At 63.4% G+C, this 20,690-nt stretch overlaps 1 protein-coding gene across 1 annotated transcript; it reads right to left on the bottom strand.

The window, feature by feature from the left end:
• Window positions 1-486: 486 nt before the first annotated feature.
• Window positions 487-20,686, bottom strand: TEAD3 (TEA domain transcription factor 3). The gene is made up of 17 exons (XM_089333546.1): window positions 20,494-20,686; window positions 20,118-20,240; window positions 19,708-19,831; window positions 18,785-18,840; window positions 12,208-12,459; window positions 10,622-10,686; window positions 6,578-6,640; window positions 6,341-6,403; window positions 5,626-5,637; window positions 4,599-4,736; window positions 4,437-4,486; window positions 3,902-3,963; window positions 2,838-2,971; window positions 2,557-2,730; window positions 2,209-2,349; window positions 1,970-2,122; window positions 487-1,853 (listed from the first exon to the last, which is right to left on the bottom strand). The coding sequence occupies exons 1-17, from the start codon at window positions 20,684-20,686 to the stop codon at window positions 1,740-1,742; spliced, it is 1,917 nt and encodes a 638-aa protein (XP_089189672.1). The 3' UTR covers window positions 487-1,739.
• Between the last annotated feature and the right edge of the window lie 4 nt (window positions 20,687-20,690).

Here is a 20,690-nt window from a genome sequence, read left to right as displayed (position 1 = left end):
TTGCACTCCAGATGGTTACTGGGTGCTGTCTGCTAATGCACCCCCGCACAGTACAGACTGAGTACAGACTGACTAGCCCTGGGCCTAGTGGGTCCTCCAGGACTCAGACCCTGGGCAGTTGGAACTTGAGACCTGGACTTGATGAGCACATTTTATCTCAATGTGATGGTTGGGTCAGCAGTCTCCTGGGAAAACTAGGTCGTGAGACTTCTCAACCCCTTATAGGTGGCTCAGCTATCCACTGAGGGAGAGCCATCACCCCTCAGGGCCAGGATGACCAGCAGTAGCCATGGCACCCATGAAGTGGACTGCTTCAGGAGGCTAGCGCAGGTCACCACCTGGAGGCGCTCAGGCCAGTGCTGGGAGAAACGTGAGGAAACGGGGCTGAGATTCCTTAGGAAGGAGCATGGTGGGGGTGACACCAGGGCCTCGAGGGGCACCGTGGCCACCTAAGGTGTTCTAACCAAGGATCTGGTGCGTAACCGGTCACGTGGCAGACCCACAAACATAACTTTAATTCTGTTTTTGAGCAGGAGCTGGGCCTTGAGGACCAGTGCCCTAGCCCAGAGCCACATTTATGACAACCCATCACAGCTGGATTTAAAAAATACACAAAAATATATATAATATACATTATAAAACCTAGGTGGGGGTTGGGGGTGGCCTGAGCGGTATGCAAACTGTGAGGACCTTCAGGAAGCTCGGGCGGGGTGGGGCAAGGAAGGAAGGGGCACAGTACTTCATATGAAACTCATAAATACCCAGAGGGCTGGTGGGCAGGCAAAGGGTTGACCCTCAGCCCCAGAACAAGGTCTGGGCAGCTGCTGGCCCAGGGCAGGGGGACTGAGGTGGGAAAGACCAGAAGGCAGCAGGACCCTTCCAGGGTTTGGCGACCCCAGGTCTCAGGCAAGGGGGAATATCCAGGCCTCCTGCTACCTCTCCTGGGGCCTGTGCGGAGGCTGGGACTCCGCCTTCCTCTACCAGGTCCTGGACAGTGGAGGGGAGGGGCTGCTTGGAGGCTCCTGGGACCCTGGCGGCTTTCGGGCAGAGAGGGTGCCTAACAGGCCTAGTAGCTGTTGCAGAGCCCTCTGGCCCTTCTGCCTGGGGTGCTCTGTCCAGGCCCCCAGAGAGGCCCCCTCACTCCCTGGGCAGACACTGCCCCACTCTCCCCATGCGGCCAGCCCTGCTCCAGGGAGGTAGTGTAAGCCTGGGCTCCAGGATGAGCAGCCCTGGCGAGAACTCGCTCATCCTGGGGCCCTACGTTGGCACCTCGCCTGAAACTGAGTTCATGCCCGCTTTGCAGGCTCTGTGGACAGTATAAGGCATGCAAGGGGCCTGACACCCAGCGGATGTGAGGAAGTGGGAGCCCTTTCCAACCCAACCCCAACTTGCCACTCCTCTCCTAGGGCCTCTGCGCCCACCACACGCCCCTGAGGGGACAGCCAGTGGCCACACCTGCTGGAGCCCGAAGGTGTCCTGCAGCCCCAGCTCTCTGAGGTCACTCAAGCCACACAGCTGCGCGAGAGTGGGTCACCGCTGCAGCCTGGCTGCCCCACAACCCAGCCCTCCTCTCTTCTCCCACATTTAAAGCGCAGAACAGTGGCAGGGAGTGTGTGTGCTGGGGGTGGGCGGGGTGGCCTCCTGGGTCCCGGGCCAGATGCCTGGTGGGTGGATGAGTCCTTGATCCTGGACCCCCCAGAGGCGCCAGTTCTGCAGCCTTGTGGCGGCTCCGAGGGCCCCTAGTCTTTGACAAGCTTGTAGACGTGGTGCTGGGCCCCGTGCTCGCTCGTGGAGACTTCGAAGACAAAAGCAATGACCAGCAGGGTCTCCTGCGAGTCTCGGCTGGTGACCACCTGGGGGCGGGCAGGAGAGTCACAGGGTCAGGCAGGCAGGGGCAGGGGCCCAGTCTCCGCTCACCTGAGGCCGCTGGCCCTCGCCGGGCTCCGCCCCAGCCCTGCCGCCCGCGCACCTGCAGGATGGTGAAGTTCTCCAGCACGCTGTTCATCATGTACTTCTCGGGCAGGTGCTTCAGCTTGTGGATGAAGTTGATCATGTACTCGCACATGGGCGAGCGGTGGATGCGGTACACGAAGCGCCCGTTCTCCAGCCTGGCGTACTCGGTCTGCGCAGAGCGGCCGAGAAGCCGTCATCAGCCTGCCTGCTCCCGGCCCCGCCACGCCCCTCCCCCCCATCCCGGCCCCCACTCACCTCCACCTTCTCCACCACCTGCTTGCCAAAGGAGCACACCTTGGTGGAGACGCTGATGGTCATGCTGTCGGCAGAGCTGTACTGGGAGCTGACCCCATAGAAGGCGCCCGGGCCCTCCTGGATGGTGCTGTTCAGGTCCGCCTGTGGGCGGGGCGGGCGCATGAGGGGCTGGCAGAGGCTGAGGGAGGCCTGCGCCACAGCACTTGGGCACCCTGCCCAGGGCCCATATCCAGCACACTCCACAGTCCACGGGCAGGAGGCAGGGCGGGGTGGCACGGGTGCTGGGGGTGCTGCCCATGTTGGATGGGGGAGGGGCTGGCAGCAGAGAGGGGGTAGCGGGTAGCTCACCCAGAACTTGACGAGGAAGAAGGCGTTGGGGGGCCCCTTCTCATAGAGCTCCTTCAGGCCTCCCTTTTTCTCGGGGAACTTGTCGTAAATCTGCCGCACGTCCACGGCCTCCAGGGGCGGGTCTGAGAAGGCGGGGTTCGTCTGGCCGATGTGCACAAACAGGTGTTTGCTGTACTGTGGGGGGGGCCCAGACAGGGTCAGGGGAGCAGGCCAGACTCCCGCCCCACGGTGGCAGGGTCTCCAGGCTGGCAGGGAGCCTCACCCCCACCCGCACACGTTACCGTGTCAGGGTCTCGCTGCACCTCCATGAAGGCCGAGTACTCCAGGAGCCGCAGCCGGGAGGAGGCGATGGTGCGGTCCTGCCACACGGGCACGGAGGCAGCGGCTGGGGGCAGCGGGGCCAGGGGCTCGTAGCCTGGGAGGGAGACGGAGCCGCGTCTGCACATGCACGGTTATGTATGAAGCTGCCCCTGCCCCGCCCACAGCCCCTGTGCAAACTGGAAAACGGTGCCCTTTGGGAAGGAACCTGGTTGGCTTTTGACTCCCCTACAGGTGTCCTAGTACAGTCTACAACCTGCACTACTGAATGTGGTAGCCCCAAGGGCTTCCATCAAGGACATTTTCCCAGGGTGAGCGCTGTGGTGCAGCTGGTTAAGCCACTGCCTGGGACATCCATAACCATACTGGAGTCCCTGGTATCTAGTCCCAGCTCCTCTGTGCTGCTGCTTCCTGCTAATATGCCCGGGAAGCAGTGGGTGATGGCCCAAGTACTCGGGCTCCTGGCTCCTGGCTTCAGCTTGGCCTGGCTGTTCTGGACGTTTAGGGAGTGAATCAGCAGATGGGGGTTCTCTTGCTGTCTGTCTCTCTATAGGCTCTGCCTTTCAAATAAATAATAAATAAATAAATAAATAAATAAATCTTAAAAAAAATACATTTTCCCTGTGTCACACGCATTAATAGAAACACAAAACACAAGAAGTAAAAAGGGAAAATAACAATTTTCAGAATCCCGCCACCCAGAGAGAGTACAGCCCTGTGAAGACTTCAGAGCACTTTCCTAGACCAAGGGACTTTGTGACTCACAGAGCAATCACTATAAATGTGCTACTTCTGACGGTGGGCGCCCACAGCTGCACGTCGGCCATGCAGTGGTGTGCCAGGGTTCCGGAAGCCACGTCGTACAAGGCAGAGGCAATTCCTGGCCAGTCCCACCCCCCTACAGATGCCACACCCCTTCCCTCCCTGTACACACACATACACACACACACACACACAGCTGGGCCCTGGCTCTCCCAGACGGAGGCGCAGGCGCCAGACAGAGGACAGCCTCCCGTGGGGCACTTACTGCTGAGTGTCGGTGGCAGGGGCGGCTGGATGGGGTAGGCTGGTTGTGCAAAGGGCTTAATGCTGCGAACAGGAGCAGAGGGTGGTCAGAGGGGACCCCTCTTCCTTCCCTCCCACCTGCCCCAGCCTCATCCAGGACCCCCCTGGGGGCCCCTCCCAGACACAAGCTGACAGCCTTCTGCCGTCTGCTCATCTTAACTTCTGTGAATGCCTGCATCTCACAACAGGTGCACCTGCAATGCCATTTCAACCCCTCCCCACGCCCTCACTGCACAGAGGCTGTGCCTTGTCTTGGAGCCAAAGAAACCCAGCATCCTGGACCGCCTGACCTGTCAACTGAGAGACTGGCTCAGAGCTGAACTGAGAGAGAAATGACAGGATGAGCGGCTGGTGAACAAGTGCACAGATAGATGCATTATCGCTCCCGGCTGCTCCCCCTGTCTCTCTACCTCTGAAGGGCAACCTGGCTCAGCTGTTGCTAGAACCCAGCTGGGCGGGCAGGCCACGGGCGTGGCGAGAATGAGCGCCATACTCACTCCTGAGAGGGTCCAGGCTGCTGTCCCAGGAGAGGGGGGCTGCTCCAGAACTGCAAGACGGGACAAGCCAAGGGAGCTCAGTGTCCAGGGGCCCCGGGAGCCCACGCTTCAGGGCACGCCCCCGCCAGTGCTCCCCCTCCCGGGACCCCGGGGACCCCGTACCCGTGAGGAAGTGGAGAAGACGGCCTGGGGCAGAGGGGAGGGCGGGCTGAACTTGTTCTGCAGGACACTGGCGGAGACGATCTGGGCAGAGGACATGGACGCCATGCTCTGGAGGGCTTTGTCCTTGGACACCTGGTCCTGGGGAGGGAGGGCTCGCATGAGGCCTGGGCTCTGGGAGTCCCAGTCTGGTCTCCAGCCCCAGCTCTGCACTTCCGGAAGTCTTTATCCTTCCCTGGGTGTCAGCCTCCGAAGGGGGCATCGCCCCACTGACCATGGCCACAGTGAGAGGGAACATGAACTGGGACACATCAAAACAGCAATCCTTATCAGGGCCCCTACACAGTCCTGTTTTCTGTTCTGTTCTATTTCTATTCTGTTCATTGGTGGTTCTCAAAGCAGGGGCCCTGGACCAGCTGCTCCAGCATCCCCTGGGAGCCTGGTAGACAGGTACATCCGAAGCCCCAGCCCAGACTCCTGGACCAGGCTGAGGGTGAGGCCCAGGCATTTGCTCTGGCAAAGCCCCCCAGGTGATTCGATGCACACTCAAGTGTGAGCGCTGCTGATTTTCCTTTATTAACAAAACACTGGGTGGCGGCAGGGCTGTGGCACAGCGGACTAAGCCGCCCCTTGTGATGCCAGTACCCCATATCAGAGCGCCGGTTCAGGTCTCTGAATTTCTCCCGCTGATCCAGCTCCCTGCTCATACATCTGGGAGGCACGGGATGACGGCTCAAGTGCTTGGGTTCCTTGCACCGCCATGGGAGACCTGGAGTTTCTGGCTCCTGGTTTCAGCTATCTTTCTCTGGGCATTTGAGGAGTGAATCAGTGGATGGAGGCTCTGTCCCTGTCTCTTCCTCTCTCTGTCACTCTGCCTTTCAAATAAATAAAGACGGTTTTAAAATAAATAAAATTAAAAACGGTGCTTGCAAACCCGTTACGCTGATCTCACAATCCCCGATTTGCAAGCCCGTGTGATGTGCCGAGGCCCTCCCCACCGCCTCCGCTCCCGAGGGGCAGTGCCACTCACCAGGTTCATGGCCTGTGAAAGAGAGGGGGGAAGGATGCGTCAGTGTAGTGGGGGACATGGCTTCCGGCCTCCCGCCACCCAGCACCCACCTGCTTTCAGCTCCCAGGGAACCCAAGCAAGCTGAGAGGCAGCCATGAGCCACCCCCTGCCCCACCGAGGACTGCCTGCCAGCTGGGGGGTACCCTGGGAAGGGGGCAGCAAGCTGGAGACCTGGAGGGTGGGCCACGCTGGCGCCCCGGGGTCTGTGTCCTCTGGCCCTGTGCCCTAGGCATAGGGGAGCAGGGGCAGGGGGATGGCACTCAGCCAATGTGGGCCCAGAGAAGGGTGTGGGCTGTAAACCCTGAACCTAGGTCCTCGGCTGCACAGCTGGCAGGGGACAGGGAGCTGCTGCGCCGGCTCTGCAGCCCGTCGCCCTGTGCACCCGAAGTCCCTGTGCAACCGGCAAGCAGCACTCAGGAGAAGAAAAAGGAAAATGAAGACAAGGAGAGGCGGGCCCGAGAGGCTCCCAGACGTCCACCGTCTGCCCCACTGCAGGGCTGGCTGTCCCCTCGGGCTCCCGCTCAGTCTCCCTGGACTGTGGCCCTCTGCCGGCTTCCTGCCGCTGCCTGTGTTTCTGAGACCCCCTCGCATTTTTGTGGGCCCCTGCCCTGCCCCAGGCCTCGGTCCGGGAGGGGGGCTGGCCTAGGACCAGGCTAAGTGGCAGGAGGCCCCCTACCTTCAGCTTGGACTGAATCTCCCGAGATTTCCGCCTGGCTAGAACCTGCAAGTGGCTAGAGACCTGCAGAGAAAGAGAGAGAGAGAAAGAGAGAACAGAAAGAGTGGAAGGAGAGGCCAGGACAGAGCTTCAGCCGGAGAAGAGGCAGAGGCCGGGCCGTGCAGAGACAGCAGCAGGGGCGCCGTGGGGAAGGGCCCGAGGCAGGGGCTGCAGGCCCCGGGCGGGCGCCCAACGTACCTTGATGCCAACCTGGTACTCCCGCACCTTCTTCCGAGCTAGAACCTGTATGTGGCTGGACACCTAGGGGCCGCCCCGCGCCCGCCAGAGAGGAAAACACAGACAGTGAGGAGGCGGGGCGCGGGCGCCACAGGCGAGGAGCACCCCAGCCCCCATCTGCACACAGGACCTGGCCAGGAGGGCACCTGTGAGAGCTGAAACCGGCCAAGCTGCGCGCCCTGGCACGGGGCTGCCCCCTCTCCCCCCCCAGCAAAACAGGGCCACTTTTTCCTCCTGGCGACTTCAGGGGAGCTGATTCTAACTGGTCAGTGGCAGCCACAACGCTCCTGTTGCCCATTGGATCACCGACCAAGGAAGGCCATACCCTCCAGCGAGGATGCCCCCCACAACACACTGCCTAAGTCCCACCCAACAGCCTCCTGCTCCTCCTGCTTCGGGGCTCACAGCATCTCCCCCCACGCCACAAGCACGCGTGCCCTCTCCCTGTACTGACGTGAGTGCTCACGGACGGACACGGGAGCTGCTTTCCCAGAAGGCTTCTCCCCAAGCGGCTACTGGCAGACCTGGGCTAATCCCGGTCTTCACAGGCACCCCTGGGCTGGCGCACCGGCTCACACATGGACACATGGGCTTGCACACAGACCTTTGCCACTGAGGGCCCGGACGCTGAGCCTTGGAGAGAGACCCAGGGGCACCTGCTTTCCCCAGCAGCCCAGGCACCCCCGTCACACTGGCTTCCCTCGGAAGCTGCTTGCATCCACACAAGGAAGAGTTTTTTTCTTTTTCATCGCAGCCTGAAAACCACCAGGTGCATGACCCCGGGGGCTTAGGGAGACCCCTGGTTGGGACGCAGGCAGGCGCTCCACACACAGGAGTGAGCCTCAGGTCCCACGAAATGACTGACAGTTTCACGCAATGACAACGCAGATGCTTCTGAGCATGCGTGCTGCACACGTAAGGGCTCAAGCGATCTCTACAGCAACATTAAGAAGGTTCTACTACTACGTCCATTATCCCTGACTTGCAGATGATGAAACCCAAGCACAGAGAGGTAAGGCAACTTGCCCCAGGTCACACAGCTGGGTGCCGGAGCTGGGATGGGCACCCAGGCAGTCCGACCCCAGGGACCCCCGTTGCTTCACCACCAGCTACACTAGCGGGAAGCGTCAGACCCGAGCCCAGAGGGTGGATTCTGTGACACCGGTGGCCATTTATTGAGCTGCTCTGTCAGTACAGAGGCACGGTACTTGCTCTGCACTGCGGCAGGGGTCTGAAGACAGCCACACTGTGTTTCTTTGCAAGAGTAAAATAAAAACAACCCCAAACCTGGGCTGTTGGCTGCTCTCTCTAACACATGATGACGCGCCTTTCCTCACAGCCACAGTATGGAGCGCATTTGAACTGGGTATTAGAAAACCCAGAGTTTGAGGGAAGAATAAAGTCAGGGGCTGGCACCATGGCGTAGTGGGCTAAGCCTCCGCCTGCAGTGCCGGCATCCCATATGGGTGCCAGTTCGAGTCCCGGCTGCTCCTCTTCCCATCTGCTCTCTGCTATGGCCTGGGAAAGAGGTAGAAGATGGCCCGAGTGCTTGGGCCCCTGCACCCATGTGGGAGACCTGGAAGAAGCGTCAGGTTCCTGGCTTTGGATTTGCTCAGCTCTGGCCACTGCAACCATTTGGGGAGCTGGGAGACTTTTCTCTCTGTCTGTCCCTCTCTCTGCAACTCTACCTCTCAAAAAAGAAATTAAAAAATCTTAAAAAAAAACAAGTTTAAAAACAAAACCAAAAAGAATAAGTCAGGAGGACCCTACACTGGCAACATGGTTAAGACCAGTAGTTTTTAAAATTCTAAGCCTGCCGACAGCTGGCCTGGAAAACCCCATCGTAAGGGATGCCTGTACAGTGAGTTATAATGCTGCACCCAGAATTAAGAGGCTGGCAAGGGCTGGCACTGCGGCACACTGGCATCTAGTGTCAGAGTCAGTGCCAGTCCTGGCTGCTCTACTTACAATCCAGCGTCCTGCTAATGCTCCTGGGAAGGCAGTGGAAGCCAGCCAAAGTCCTTGGGCCCTCACCACCCATGTGGGAGACCTGGATGGAGTTCCTGGCTCCTGGCTTCAGCCTAGCCCAGCCCCAGCCATTGCGGCATTTTGGGGAGTGAACCAGCAGGTGGAAGATCTTCCCAGCCTCCTCTCTCTCTCTTATTCTTCCTTTGAAATAAATGCATAAATAAATCTTTAAAAAAAAAAAAAAGGGAAAAGGGGCTAGTGCTGTGGCACAGTAACCTAAGCCTCTGTCTGAGGCATGGGCATCCCACATGGGCACTGGTTCGAATCCTGGCTGCTTCTCTTCTGATCCAGCTCTCTGCTGTGGCCTGGGAAAGCAGTAGAAGATGGCCCGAGTCTTTGGGCCCCTGCACCCACATGGAAGACCCAGAAGAAGCTCCTGGCTCCTGGCTTCATATTGGCCCAGCTCCGGTCGTTGCGGCCATTTGGGGAGTGAACCAGTGGATGGAAGACCTCTCTCTCTGTCTCTCCCTGTCTCTGTCTGTAACTCTGCCTCTCAAATAAAGAAATACAATCTTTAAAAAAAAGAAGAAGAAAAAAAGGTTGGGTGTGTGCCCTAGGCTCTGCCGCTGCGCTGGGCCTCGGTTCAGGGTGACTGAGTTTCTGATCACTTTGACAATCAGGGTCCCTGTGACCACGTGGACAGCGCTCTGTCTACAGGAACAGCAGTGACAGGAACAGCAGCGGCGGCCTCTCTGTCCTGAGTGTCTTCACGCATTAATTCACGGGGTGGGGGTGGGGGTGGGGGTGGGAGGGGCATGGAATCAAGGCTGGAAGGCAAATGGTACAGAGTCTTCAAAAAGTTCACGGAAGATGTGTATCATGAAAAAACTCTGCATGGATCTGTCGCACTGGAATAAGCTTATTGTCTCGCTCCACTTCTCCAGACTTTCTGAAGTCCCCTCCTGTGAGAGCCCAAAGGTCTGATGTCTGAGCCACCAAGGTCCAGGGAACGGAACGGGGGCCCTTGCTGCTGCCGCCCCCTGCCGTATCCCTGGTGCTAGGACGTAGCGGTAGCTGAGCCATTTACCGAGTGTGGGCTACAAGCACAGACAGCAGCCAGGGAGGGAGGGGCTTCAGAGAAGGGGACATGGGGCAGGCCACCTTTGTCCTGTGCGCACCCGGATGGGGAGGCTGCGAGGGCGGAGGGCGAGCGCTGACCGCCATTCCTCCAGCCTGGCCGCCCTCCCAGGAACCCTAAGGCCCGATGGACGCCCCTTTGGGCTTCGCGTGACCACACGGCCACCTTCCCTGCACAGGAGCCATCATCACTCTCCCCACCCACACCGTCCCCACTCTGCCGAGTGAGGCTCAGCCTCCGTCCACCTGGCCCTCTCCAGTCCCCCGCCCAGCTGCTCTGTTACTCCCAGGGACCCTGATGCCCTGGGGGGAGCCAGTCCCCCAGGCCTCCCCAGCCCTGCCCCATCTCCTGGATATCAGGGCTCCTTCCTGCCCTGTGGGTTGAATCCTGGATCACCACCTGCCAGCGTCTCTTTCCTCATCTGGAAAACGGAAACAATTGCTCTATCTACCTCCCGACTCCCTCCCCTCTGCCTGGCTGACTCCCAATTCCTTCTTAAAGATGTCACCTCCTCTGAGAAGCCTTCCCAGCCTCCCTGCCTGGTCTGGATGAGGCTCTGGTCCCTTCTGGCCACGCCCTGCAGATAGCCCCTCAGCCACGCCCCCCTACTCTGTACTTGTCCTCTGTCTTGCTGACTGGCAGGTGAGCCACCCGGGGTGGGATGAGGCAGCTGCCCTGGGGCTTATCTGGTCCCTGAAGCAAAGGCTGAGGGGGGCGGGTGGGGGGTCTCCATGAGAAGTGGGGAAAGTGGATGGAGCTGCCTGGGCGAGGGAGGGGGCTGGGATGAGAAAGGGGGCAGGTGTCGAGCTGGGCACGGGCGGCTCTGAGGAGGGGAGCAGGACGGAGCCGGCCATGGAGGCTGGGTGGGCTAGGGGCTGCTCCACGAACCGTCTCCCTACCTGCTTTCTCGTCCGTGTCTTCCCTGTCCGCAGCTTAATGTAGCGCGCGATCAGCTCGTTTCGACCTAGATTGGGGTGAGAGAAAAAAAATGAGGAGTGGGCAAAGGGAGGCGCTGGGGCTGAAGATGCCCCATCCCCGCAGGAAACCCCACGGGGGACCTCCCCAAGCGCTGCTCTTCTGCCCTCCCTGCCCGAGGCCCCAGACCAAGCCGCACGAGCATGCGGGAGGCCAGAGAGTCTGGGACCATAGCGGGGCTGCTCACGATGGGAGGGGTCGGGGGGCCACCGAGGAGGGGGAGGAAGGGGCTGCACCCGTTACGTAGCCCTGACAGGCTGACCCTGCAGACACACTGGGCAGGTGGACACAGGGCAGCAGCACCCCCGGCACTCCCAGTCCCCACACCGCTTCCTCCCGAGCCAGCAGCCACGGAAAAGGGGCAGGGGTGCCCATGTGTGAGAATGCGCCACGCCACGGGCATGTGTCCCCCATGCACGAATGAGACATCCGGACTGGGTTCCTGCCAAGTGGGCAAGACCCTGGACCGGTCCCTTCCCTTCCGTGGAGAAGGACAACCAGGAAGGAAGGAGTGGGTGGCCTCCCACAAGCCCCCTCCGACACTGACAGCCTGTGCAGGACGTCTCACTGTGACCTTGTGCCCGGCCCCCTGTGTCACGGATGCCAGTGTCTCTCCCGCCCTGTGCGCGCGTGCCCAGCTGCCTGCGAGCCCCAGCACCACAGATGTCTGCTGGCCCCTGGCTGAGCTGATGCCAGCATCCGCACCCCAAATTCAGGTTCCCTGTCCCCGCACCCCATGGGCTCCCCCAGAACAGCCACATTCCCCTAATTCCTCTCTGCTGATAGAACCAGCCCCGCTGCTCCTCCCTCCCCAGCTGGGCCCCTCTCCACCCCACTCCCTCCACCCTGTCTAAAAATACTCTGTGGGGCTGCCCCAGCCATCTGTGATGTAGCAATGGGGGCAGGCGCCCCTGCCCTACAGAAGGCGCCCAGAACATCTGCCTGCCCCATGAGTGGGCTCTGGTGCACAGGGGCTGTCGGGCCAGCACCCCCCACCCCGCCCCTCGGGGCCAAGCCTCCACACCCACCTGGCACTGTTGGGGAGGCCTCGGAGGGGTCAAGTTAGCCTACAATGGCAGCCCTGGGTCAGCCTGTCTGGAGGCGGGGCGCCTCCTCTGTGCGGCTCCTGGCTCCCCTCCCCACACAGGCGTCTGTGACAGCCTCACCCCAGGTTGCCCTCCCCCCACCCCTCCCAGGGCAGGGACCCTCTCCCAGGTCTGGGGCAGACCAGACTGACCCAGTTTCCTGGGCCCACTGAGTCACCGAACACTCCAGGCCCAGGCCAGCAGGGGGAGGAGCAGCGGGCGGGCGGGGGCGGGGGTGCGGGCCGCGCTGTGGGGGCTGCCTTGTTTATGAGGAGGATCCGGACACACAGGCTCGCACGCCCAGACTCGCCCCGTGGCGGGCTGGCGGCCTCCAGGACTTTGCCAAACCGGTTGGGTGAGGGGCCAGAGAGCAGGGGGAGGGGCCGGGGAGTCCAGTCCAGTGTCCCCGGGCCGCCCGCACGCACCGTACATCTTGCCCTCATCCGACAGGATGATCTTGCGCCTGCCGCAGGGCGGGTAGATGGCCAGGGCCTCCTGGAAGCTCTGCTCGATGTCAGGGCTCCACACGCCCTCCGCATCGTTGTCCAGGCCCTTGTCCAGGCCTTCGGGCCCATCCTCCCGGGCCTCGCCGGGGCTGCTGCTGGCGTTCCAGCTGTTGGACGCTATTGTGCTGGTTGCTCCGGGCTCTGGGCCTGAGCCCACGGGGCTGCCTGAGCCTGGGGGAAGACAAGGAGGGGTTAGGGCGGGGTGGGGGTCCCCCTGAGCACAGCCATTCCCCTCCCACCCCCAGCCACTGGTCCCCGGGGCAGGTGCTTCAGGTGGGGGTGGAGGGAACCAGAGCGTGTCAAATTGAGAATCGTGTCACCTTGGATGAGCTCCTACCCCTCCCAGGGTCCCCGCTCTGTAAAATAAGGAGGGGGGCTCCTTGAGGTTGCCAGGGCCGAGATTTAAATGACCCGAGCCTCAGTGCCTGGCTCAGAGCCGGAGGTGATGACAAGCATGACAGAGCGCCTCTGTGGGGAGCTCTTCCCCACATAGGCAGGGAGCTGGAGCGGCACCCACTACCCAGTGAGCCAGGAAGGGATGAACAGCAGTGGCAGGGGCTCTCCATCCCTGGCTGTGGGCTTCTCCTTCCTGCCGTCTGGATCCCCAGCGGGAAACCACCCCCACCCCCCAACACACACCTCCAGCCTCAATGCAGCATGGAGGACCCTTGTGGGAGGAAGAGGGTTTCCTGATCCAGGAAGGGCGAGGCCTCACCCTCCCGGGATAAACCACTGCAGGGAACCCTGGCTGGCGGGGCAGGAGTCGCAAGAAGGGTGATGGCAGCTGAGCAAGTGCCCAGCCAACAGCCTCAACCCACCGGCTCCTCCATCCCACTTCCTGTCCCTGCACCTCCAGGCCCCACAGCAGCCCATAAACCACCCACACACCCGCCCCTACCCTGGCCCACATCGCAGACAGCCCTGGTTCTGTAAACTGGAGTTCCCCCGCACTCGCTGAGCAGGGTTATCAATCTAGACCACACCCAGACGGTGCCCCCAACACACACCACCTCCCTGCAGCCCCCAAACCCACCTTCTCAGAGTATGTCAGGGCTCTGGGGATAGTGGGGGGCAGGGGGACAGGCAGGGCCTGTCAGCAGCCCGGTAGGGGAACATGAACCCCAGGTGCTGCTGAGTGGGAGGGGGTGGGCTTCTTCCCGTGGATGGGCAAGGGCCTGGGAGGCGGGAGTGTCAGCTAGGTGTGGAGTGTGGACCTCACATCACCGCCAGCAACACCTGTCCCATGGCACGCAGTGTTCTGAGAGTCCACCTGCACTGCCTCATTTAGCCTTACAAGAACCCTATGGGCAGACACCCATTACGTCTACTCGATGAACAGAGTTGTTACACAACTTGCCAAGGACACACAGCACGTAAGGCTAGAGCTGAATCCTGGAGCCAGGGAATCTGGCTTCAGTCTGTGAACTAAGCGGGATGAGGGGAGGGGCAGAAACCCTCCACCGTGGGGTGGGCCAGGAGGCCTGGCTGTCCCAGCAACTGCCTCCAGTCTGCAGTGGGGTCCAGGCGTGCCAGCCCTGCTCGGACCCCACGCTGCGAGGCCCCCGGAGTCCCGGAGGGTCCCTGCTCTCCCCGGCCAGTCCCTCAGCCTTGGGCAGAACGCTGGGCCTGGGAAGCACAAGGGGCAGAGGCTGAGGGGCAGACCAAGGGCAGACCAGCAGCTGTGAAGAGCTGAGACCTCTCCCAGCCTGCTCCTCAGCCCGCTCCCCTCCAGCTCCAGCCCTGCGGCTTCCCTCAGAGCAGCGCGGGGCGCATGGGGGGCCTGGCAGCTCTGAAAGCAACTTGCCCGCCTCCCCCTAAGCAGCGCCCCCCCTCCGGGTGATGTCAGCCCCGCCCCGCCCCCCGCGGGAGCACTGTGGCCAAATATGGCTAACGCAGCGCTTGGGAGCTGGGACAGCCTGGGGGGGCGGGGCGGGCAGCCCCAGGCTGGGACGGCTGGCAGCTGCTGAGGGGGAGGGGAGGCGGGGGCGGCCCACAGGTCGGGTCAGTAGACTAGCGGGACCACCACCGTGCCTGCCCCGAGACACACCCAGGATCCACTTTCTAGGAACGCTCTGGGGCAAAGGCAGTCGCCAGGGGCAGCAGGCAGGTGGTGCCCCAGTACACAGCCACGCATGGGCACACACGTGGGCATGGGTCACACTTGCACCCTCAAGTGAGGCACACAGGTGGGCATTGGCAGGCAGAGGCCGAACGGGGGTCTCATGTGAAGCCTCCACTCAGGAGCGGTGGGAGGAAGTCTGCTTGGGCAAGGAAGTTGGGGCTGCTGTGCTGGGGGTGAGAGCAGAGGCAAAGCATGTGCCCACCCCCACCCCCCACCCCCGCTAAACCCCAGCACCACGGGGATCCAGCCTGCCAGCATGGGCTCCCTGACAGACGTGGGCTCATGACAGGCAGAAGGCGAGACATCCTGCTGGGGGCAGGAGGGCAGCCCCACAGGCAGAGAGGGGCAGGTGTCCAGAGCCTGGGAGAGGAGTGCGGACAGAGGCCTGCAGGGCCAGGGGCAGAGAGAGCAGGGCCCACCAGGACTGGCAGGGGAGTCACCAGGAGGCCTGCAGGGTGAACTGTGCAGAGAGGCAGAGGCAGAACAGGCTGGAGGGGCAGTGAGACCCACAGACAGACAGCTGGCCAGAGAGGGACACGAAAGGGAGCAGAGTCCGTGATCGCCCCCACGAAGACCCAGAGAGAGATCAGAGCGGGAGTCGGGGGCGTGAAGGGAAAGGCCAATGCACTCCCATGGACAGGTGCTAGCAAGGGAGGCACAAGACAGAAAGCCAGAGGGAGGGAGTGATGGGGGGTGCATTGCTGGGGCTGCAGTCAGGACATCTCCAGCCCTGTCCCTCCCCACACAGCCAGCCCGCATCTCCCCCTGCAGAAGGCAGCTCACTCCACCTTCACCCTCCACCGGACCAGCCACGCCCCGCTGTCCCTGGCCCGTGGCCCTCAGCCTTCCGGGGTCAGAAGGTGCCTCTGGGTGGTGGCAGGGATGGGGGCTAGGAGGCTGGGCGAGCAGGCTTTGGGGCCCCCAGGGAGATAAGGGGCACACTGCTGCCCACTCCCCACCCTGGGGCCAGACCTGCTGGAAGAACTGGCTGGACAGCTCCAGGGAGGAGGCCAGAGCCAGGGCAGCTACAGAGGCCCTGGACCCCCACCCCCATCAGCCCTGCAGCGTGCAGACCACCTAGCCTCTCTCTAGGGGGAAGGAGGGACAGGTCTGAAGTGTGGGCTCAGAGCGCTGCCCTGGTAGAGGGGCAGACCAGGCAAGTTGGGGCAGGTGGGCTCCTCTGCACCCCGCCCCCACCCCCACATGCATCCCGCAGGGAGGACAGACTGAGCCATGGCCTTGCTGGGTCTAGCAGACAGCAGCTCTCCGCCCTGGCAGGGACCCCAGCCCCCAAATGCTCTCCCCCTGGGTGATGCCCTCGCTCAGAGTGTGGGAAGATCAGCAAAATCAGCAGTTTCCTCCCGGAGCCCCTGCCCTCAACTCCGGGTGGGCCAGGCTGCCCAGCCGGGGGCTGGGGACACGGAAGGGCAGCTGAGGAAGGCTCCAGGAGCTCCCCACCCCCTCTGCCTCCCCACCCCGCCCCCACGGCAGGCCAGCTGTTCTCCAGCTGCCAGAGGCTTCCACCCCAGAAGTGGCTGTGCTCTGCTTGGGACCAGGCTGGGGTAGCGGAGGGGGAGGGACAGCGTTTGCCTCCCCCACCTCCAGCCCAAGGACCCCAGAGAGACCCTGCCAAGTGGCCACACCCTGCCAGGCTGGGGAGGGAGGACCCTCCTCCCTGGAGCAGGGGCTTGATTTCTCCAGGAGGAAGCAATTTGCAGAGGCCACGAGGAACGAGTGGGGGCCTCCTCCCCCCACCCCTGCTTATTAATATGCTTCTAATTTGGGAATCCAGACTCCGCACCCCTCCTCCCCCAGAACATGGGGCAGGGGCTCTCTGGGGGCGGTGGACCCCTGGGCTCCCTTCTCATCCATGGGCAGGCTCCCTGCCCAGAGAGGAGGGGCTCGGTTCCCCGACTTCCCCTAGCCCCTCCCGGGGACTGCCCTGTCCCCTCATCTGGCCCCCCTTCCAGGGAGGGGATCCTCCCAGGTGTCCAGTGGGGGACAGACTGCAGGGAGGGGGGTGGCTCCAGGCTTCACAGTTTTCAGTCACCTCCTGAGTGAGTGTCCCTGCCTCCCAGCCCTGACCCTGGTCATCCAGTGAGCTGCCACCAGACACCGGGTCAGCTCCCCACCAGAAGAGCCGCTTCTGCGAAGACCAGCTTCTTAGAGCCCTTGCTTTCCCTCTCACAGTCTGCCTGCAGCCAGCCACATTCTCCTACCTGCACTCTGCTCTTTACTGGCTTAAAAACATTTTTTTTAAATTTTGGTAAAAACACTTAAGATGTACCATTTCAGCCACGTCATCCCTTCTTCCAGTCTTAGCACCTTTTCCAGAATTTTCCACATAGTCACACGTATGGGCGTCCCACAGGGTGCCCAGGCCCTGCCTGGCACAGCCACCGAGGACGTCACCCACACACGCTCTGTGACCACCCACACGGCTGTCTCAGTCCCACCCCCCATGGCGCCCGCACACGAGTTCATGCTGCACCCCGCTTCACACACGGGGATGTGGCCTGCCCGCGGGTCGTGCCGTGGCGGACTGGTCACACAGAGACAAACCGGAGCCCTCTCACGCACAGGCCTGCAGCACCCAGGTCCCAGGCAGTGACACCACAGGACTAAGTCTGTGCTTCCCACACACACACACACACCTGTGTCACCGGCAGTCACATGCAGCGGCACACCCAGACCCACCGGTCTTCTGGTGCACACCACCAGTCACACACTCGGTGTGGCACAGCGGCTCGCACCCAGTCTCAGCCCACCACACACGCAGCCCCGCACGCAGCCTTCCCCGCTCCCAGCTCCTCTCACACTCTCGGCGTCACACACAGTTGCACTCCCATTTCCCTCTATCACTTCCTGTCCTCTCGGGCCTGGCAGGGAGCACAGGAAACAATCGGGCAGTCGAGGAAACACCAAGGCCAGGCTCTGGGGATGTGCAGGGGGGCCCGGCTGCAGCCACGCGGGCAGGTAGGGTCCGTGCTCCTCTGCCATCCTCCCCAGAGCGGACAGCAGCTTCTCCTGCACACAGATGCTCCTCAGCTGGCCCAGCACCAGGAGGGGTGGGAGGGGCGGGCAAGGCCATGGGGCCAGGGTCTGGTGGGACCCACGAATCTTCCCAGCTTTGGCTGGGGAAGCGGCCGCTCAAAGGCCTGGATTCTCCGGGCCGCCCCTGAGACCCAGTTTCTGCCATCTCATGTGGGAAAAGGAGGCTGGGACCTCCCCGCTACCTCCACACAGGAAGCTGGCCCCCCCCTCCCTGGGGCCTGGCACCACCAGCTCCCTTCACTCTGCTCACCGTGTGCTGACCCCTCTGCTCCTCCCCCTCCTGAGCCAGGAGGTGGGCAGCTGGACTGCTTCTCCTCTGGGCCTGCAGCTACACTGAACCTCCAGGGGGTCCCAGAGGGGGCTGGGAGTGGGAGAGAGGGGCAGATCCCACTGCCTCTTGAACAGATGAGCTCCCCCAACTCCCCCAGGCCTGCCTGTCCCTGGCCTCTTCAGCTGGGCCCACCTGCTCCGGCCCCTCCTCAGCGGCCCCCTGGCTGGTTCCTGCCTCCTTCCTTGGGTCACTTTCTGGCTGCTTCACCCACTCACCTCTCTGGAACCCACAGGGTTCAGGCGGAGGAAGAAGGCAGATGGAGAAAGAGTCTCTGGGAGGAGATCAGAGATCAGGGACCTGAGAAGTTACGTATTCCAAGCAGGGAGACCGAGGCCCAAAGGGCCTGCTAAGGTGACCCGGCCTGTTGGAGGTCCAGCTGGGACCACAGTCCTGGTTCTCGACCTTCTCTGTCGACAGCAGGATGCACCAGGGTCTGCACACCCGAGGGCGAGGGTGGGAGCAGGACTCAGCGTGCAAAGTGCGCGCGCACACAGCTCCCTCCTGCTAACCACTGACCACTCTGCTCAGCCTTTCCCCAGCCCAAGTGCGCTAATTAGCATTAATTACGGTTCCCTCCCTAGGAGAGCTGAGGAAGGCTCCAGCCCCTCCCTGAGGAAGGCACCCCTGAAGATAACCTAGTCCTGAAAGACACATCTGCCCCGTCCTGGCTGGGCAGGCAGGGGCCCAGAAGAACACATGACCACGTCCTCCGGGGGGGTGCCTCTAGGGGAGGGGTCTTGGGACAGGAGGGGCACATAGTAGCCCCAGACGGGCAGTTTCTGGGGAGCTCTGCCGTCCCTCTTTGCCCCAGGCTGCCCCCAGTGTCCTGGGCCGGCAATGAGGTGGAACATGTGTTCACGGAGCCGGAGGCAGCAGGCCCTACAGGCGGCAGCCCCGGGCACCAGCCCCTCTGTGCTGTGTCCGGCCCCCACCCTCATCCCCTGTTCTCCTGGGCTGCAAGTCCAGGCCTGAGCAGACTCTGCCCTTACCTGGAGAGAGGTGAGACCCTGAGAAGCCCTTCCCCAAGGCCTCTTTTCTCCAGACCCTGAAACAATCTCAGCCGGGCATCAGACTCGTCTCCAGGAAAGGTGGCAGAGTGGGGTCTCCACGACCCTGCCCCAGGGCCTGGCTGGGAAGGCCCAGCACCAGGCAGGAATACACCAGGCCCGGTAGGGCAGACGATGTAGGGGACTCGCCTCCCTCTAACCCTCTGAAGTCTATAAACAAGGGCCCTCAGGACGTGCGGGCGAAAAGGCCCCACTGCGGGCCTCTCCACAGCCAGGCGCACTGAGCTCCGAGCTCGGAGCCCCCACGCCGACGCAGACGGTGGAGCTGGAGGGTAGCTGAGCCTCTGCCTCTCGGGGTTGGGGAGGCACACGCCCAGAGCGCGCAACTTCGCTCCCTGGCAAACCCAGCGCAGCCGCGGACACCGCGCGCAGGAACCGGCCTGGGCGCCAGGAGCCGGGCCCGAGGCCTGCGCGGAGCTGGGGCCCGGCGGGCTCCAGGAGAGCGCGGGCCGGGAGTCCAAAGGGCGGCGGGGCCCGGGATTGGGCGCCCCGGATGCCAGCTCCCGGGTGGCAGGCCCGGCAAGCCGTAAGGCCCCCAGTCCCGCAGCCCGCACTCCCAGCGCGGCCGGCGGCGCCGCGGACCGCACGGGGGACACAATCGCCCGGCTTCCCCACCTCCCCCGACCAACTCGCCCCGGGCGCGGGGGGGTGGCGGGGGGGCGGGGCTTCCCGGAGAGAGATCGTCTCCCCCTTCCCTCTAAACTTCCCGGCACCCACATCTGGGGCTCCGGCTCCGGCTGGACAATAGCTTGGGGACCCAGCCCCTCTCAAGGGCCCCCCATCCAAACCAACCAACCAACTCCTTCTCCCGAGCGAGGCCTCCTGCCGGCGTCCGCCCGGCTTACCTGGTCCGAGCTCGGGGGGGCGCTCCGGCCGGGCCGCTCCGCCGGGCCCGAGGGGGCCGAGAGGGGGGCCGGGGAAGGGGGGTCGTGGGGAGGGGGCTGGCCGGAATGTGCGGAATGAGCCGGGCTGGAGCGGGAGGCGCCGGGAGCGGAGGAGGGAGCGAGCGGGACGGAAAGTTTGTGTTGAGAAGCCGGGGCGGGGGGTGGGGGCTGCGGCAGAGGGGGCGGGGCGCGCGGGGGGCGGACCCTGGCTGGGGGCGGGGCCGCTCGGGGCCGCCCCCCGTCGGCGCTCCGGCCGCCCAGCCGGCGACCGCGGGACCCCGGGTCCCAGTGGCCAGCCCGCCGGGCTTGGGCGCCCCTGGGCCGCCCGCCGGAGCGACGCGCCCCACCTGCCTCGGTGCGCTGGGCCTTACCACTCCCTAGCACTCTGCAGAATTTGGGGCTCCGGCCTGGGGCGGGGCGGAGGGCGGAGCTCCCGCCTCGCAGGCCGGGCTCCCCTCGGTGAGGGGGCCTTGGGTGCCGCGTCACGAGCAGCCCTGTGGAGCCGCAGCACACGGGCCTAGGGGCTGCCTATCCCCCCCGCCCCCGGCCCCCAACCCCCGGCCCGAGCCGCCCGGGCAGGGCGCCCCCTCCCGCCCGCGAGCTGCCCCCCCCCCCCCCCCCCCGCTCCCGGGGCCCCAAGCCCAGCTCCGCCCTGACGGCTGCGCCCGCCCTGCCCGGACCCGGTTTGTCTGGTTCTCCCCGAGAGGCTTGTTTCTCGAATTTCTCCCTTTCTCCCTCTTCCCGGACCTCCGGGGCCCTCCCTCTCAGCCCAGCTTCCCCGGGCCCCCAGTGCGCGGGGGGTGGGGGGGTGGGGGGGAACGTCTGGACGCCGCTCGCCCTCCGAGTCTCGGTAGGACCCGCGACGGGCACGCCCGGGCCTGGGCAGGAGGCGGCGCGGAGCCGCTCTCGGATCTCCGCGCGCCGGCGCCCCGGTCTCCATGCGC

Source organism: Oryctolagus cuniculus, chromosome 5, assembly GCF_051225735.1.
Source record: "Oryctolagus cuniculus isolate XC-2025 breed Fujian yellow rabbit chromosome 5, ASM5122573v1, whole genome shotgun sequence".
Lineage (NCBI taxonomy): Eukaryota > Metazoa > Chordata > Mammalia > Lagomorpha > Leporidae > Oryctolagus > Oryctolagus cuniculus.
This window is presented reverse-complemented; position numbering and strand designations above follow the sequence as displayed.

Coding starts and splice junctions, on each gene's coding strand:
- TEAD3 (XM_089333546.1), bottom strand. CDS start 20,686: ATGGAGACCGGGGCGCCGGCGCGCGGAGATCCGAGAGCGGCTCCGCGC. Junction 20,241..20,493: donor TGAGAGGGAGGGCCCCGGAG/GTCCGGGAAGAG, acceptor GCGGCTCCACAG/GGCTGCTCGTGACGCGGCAC. Junction 3,964..4,436: donor CAGCCTGGACCCTCTCAGGA/GTGAGTATGGCG, acceptor TCCTGTTCGCAG/CATTAAGCCCTTTGCACAAC.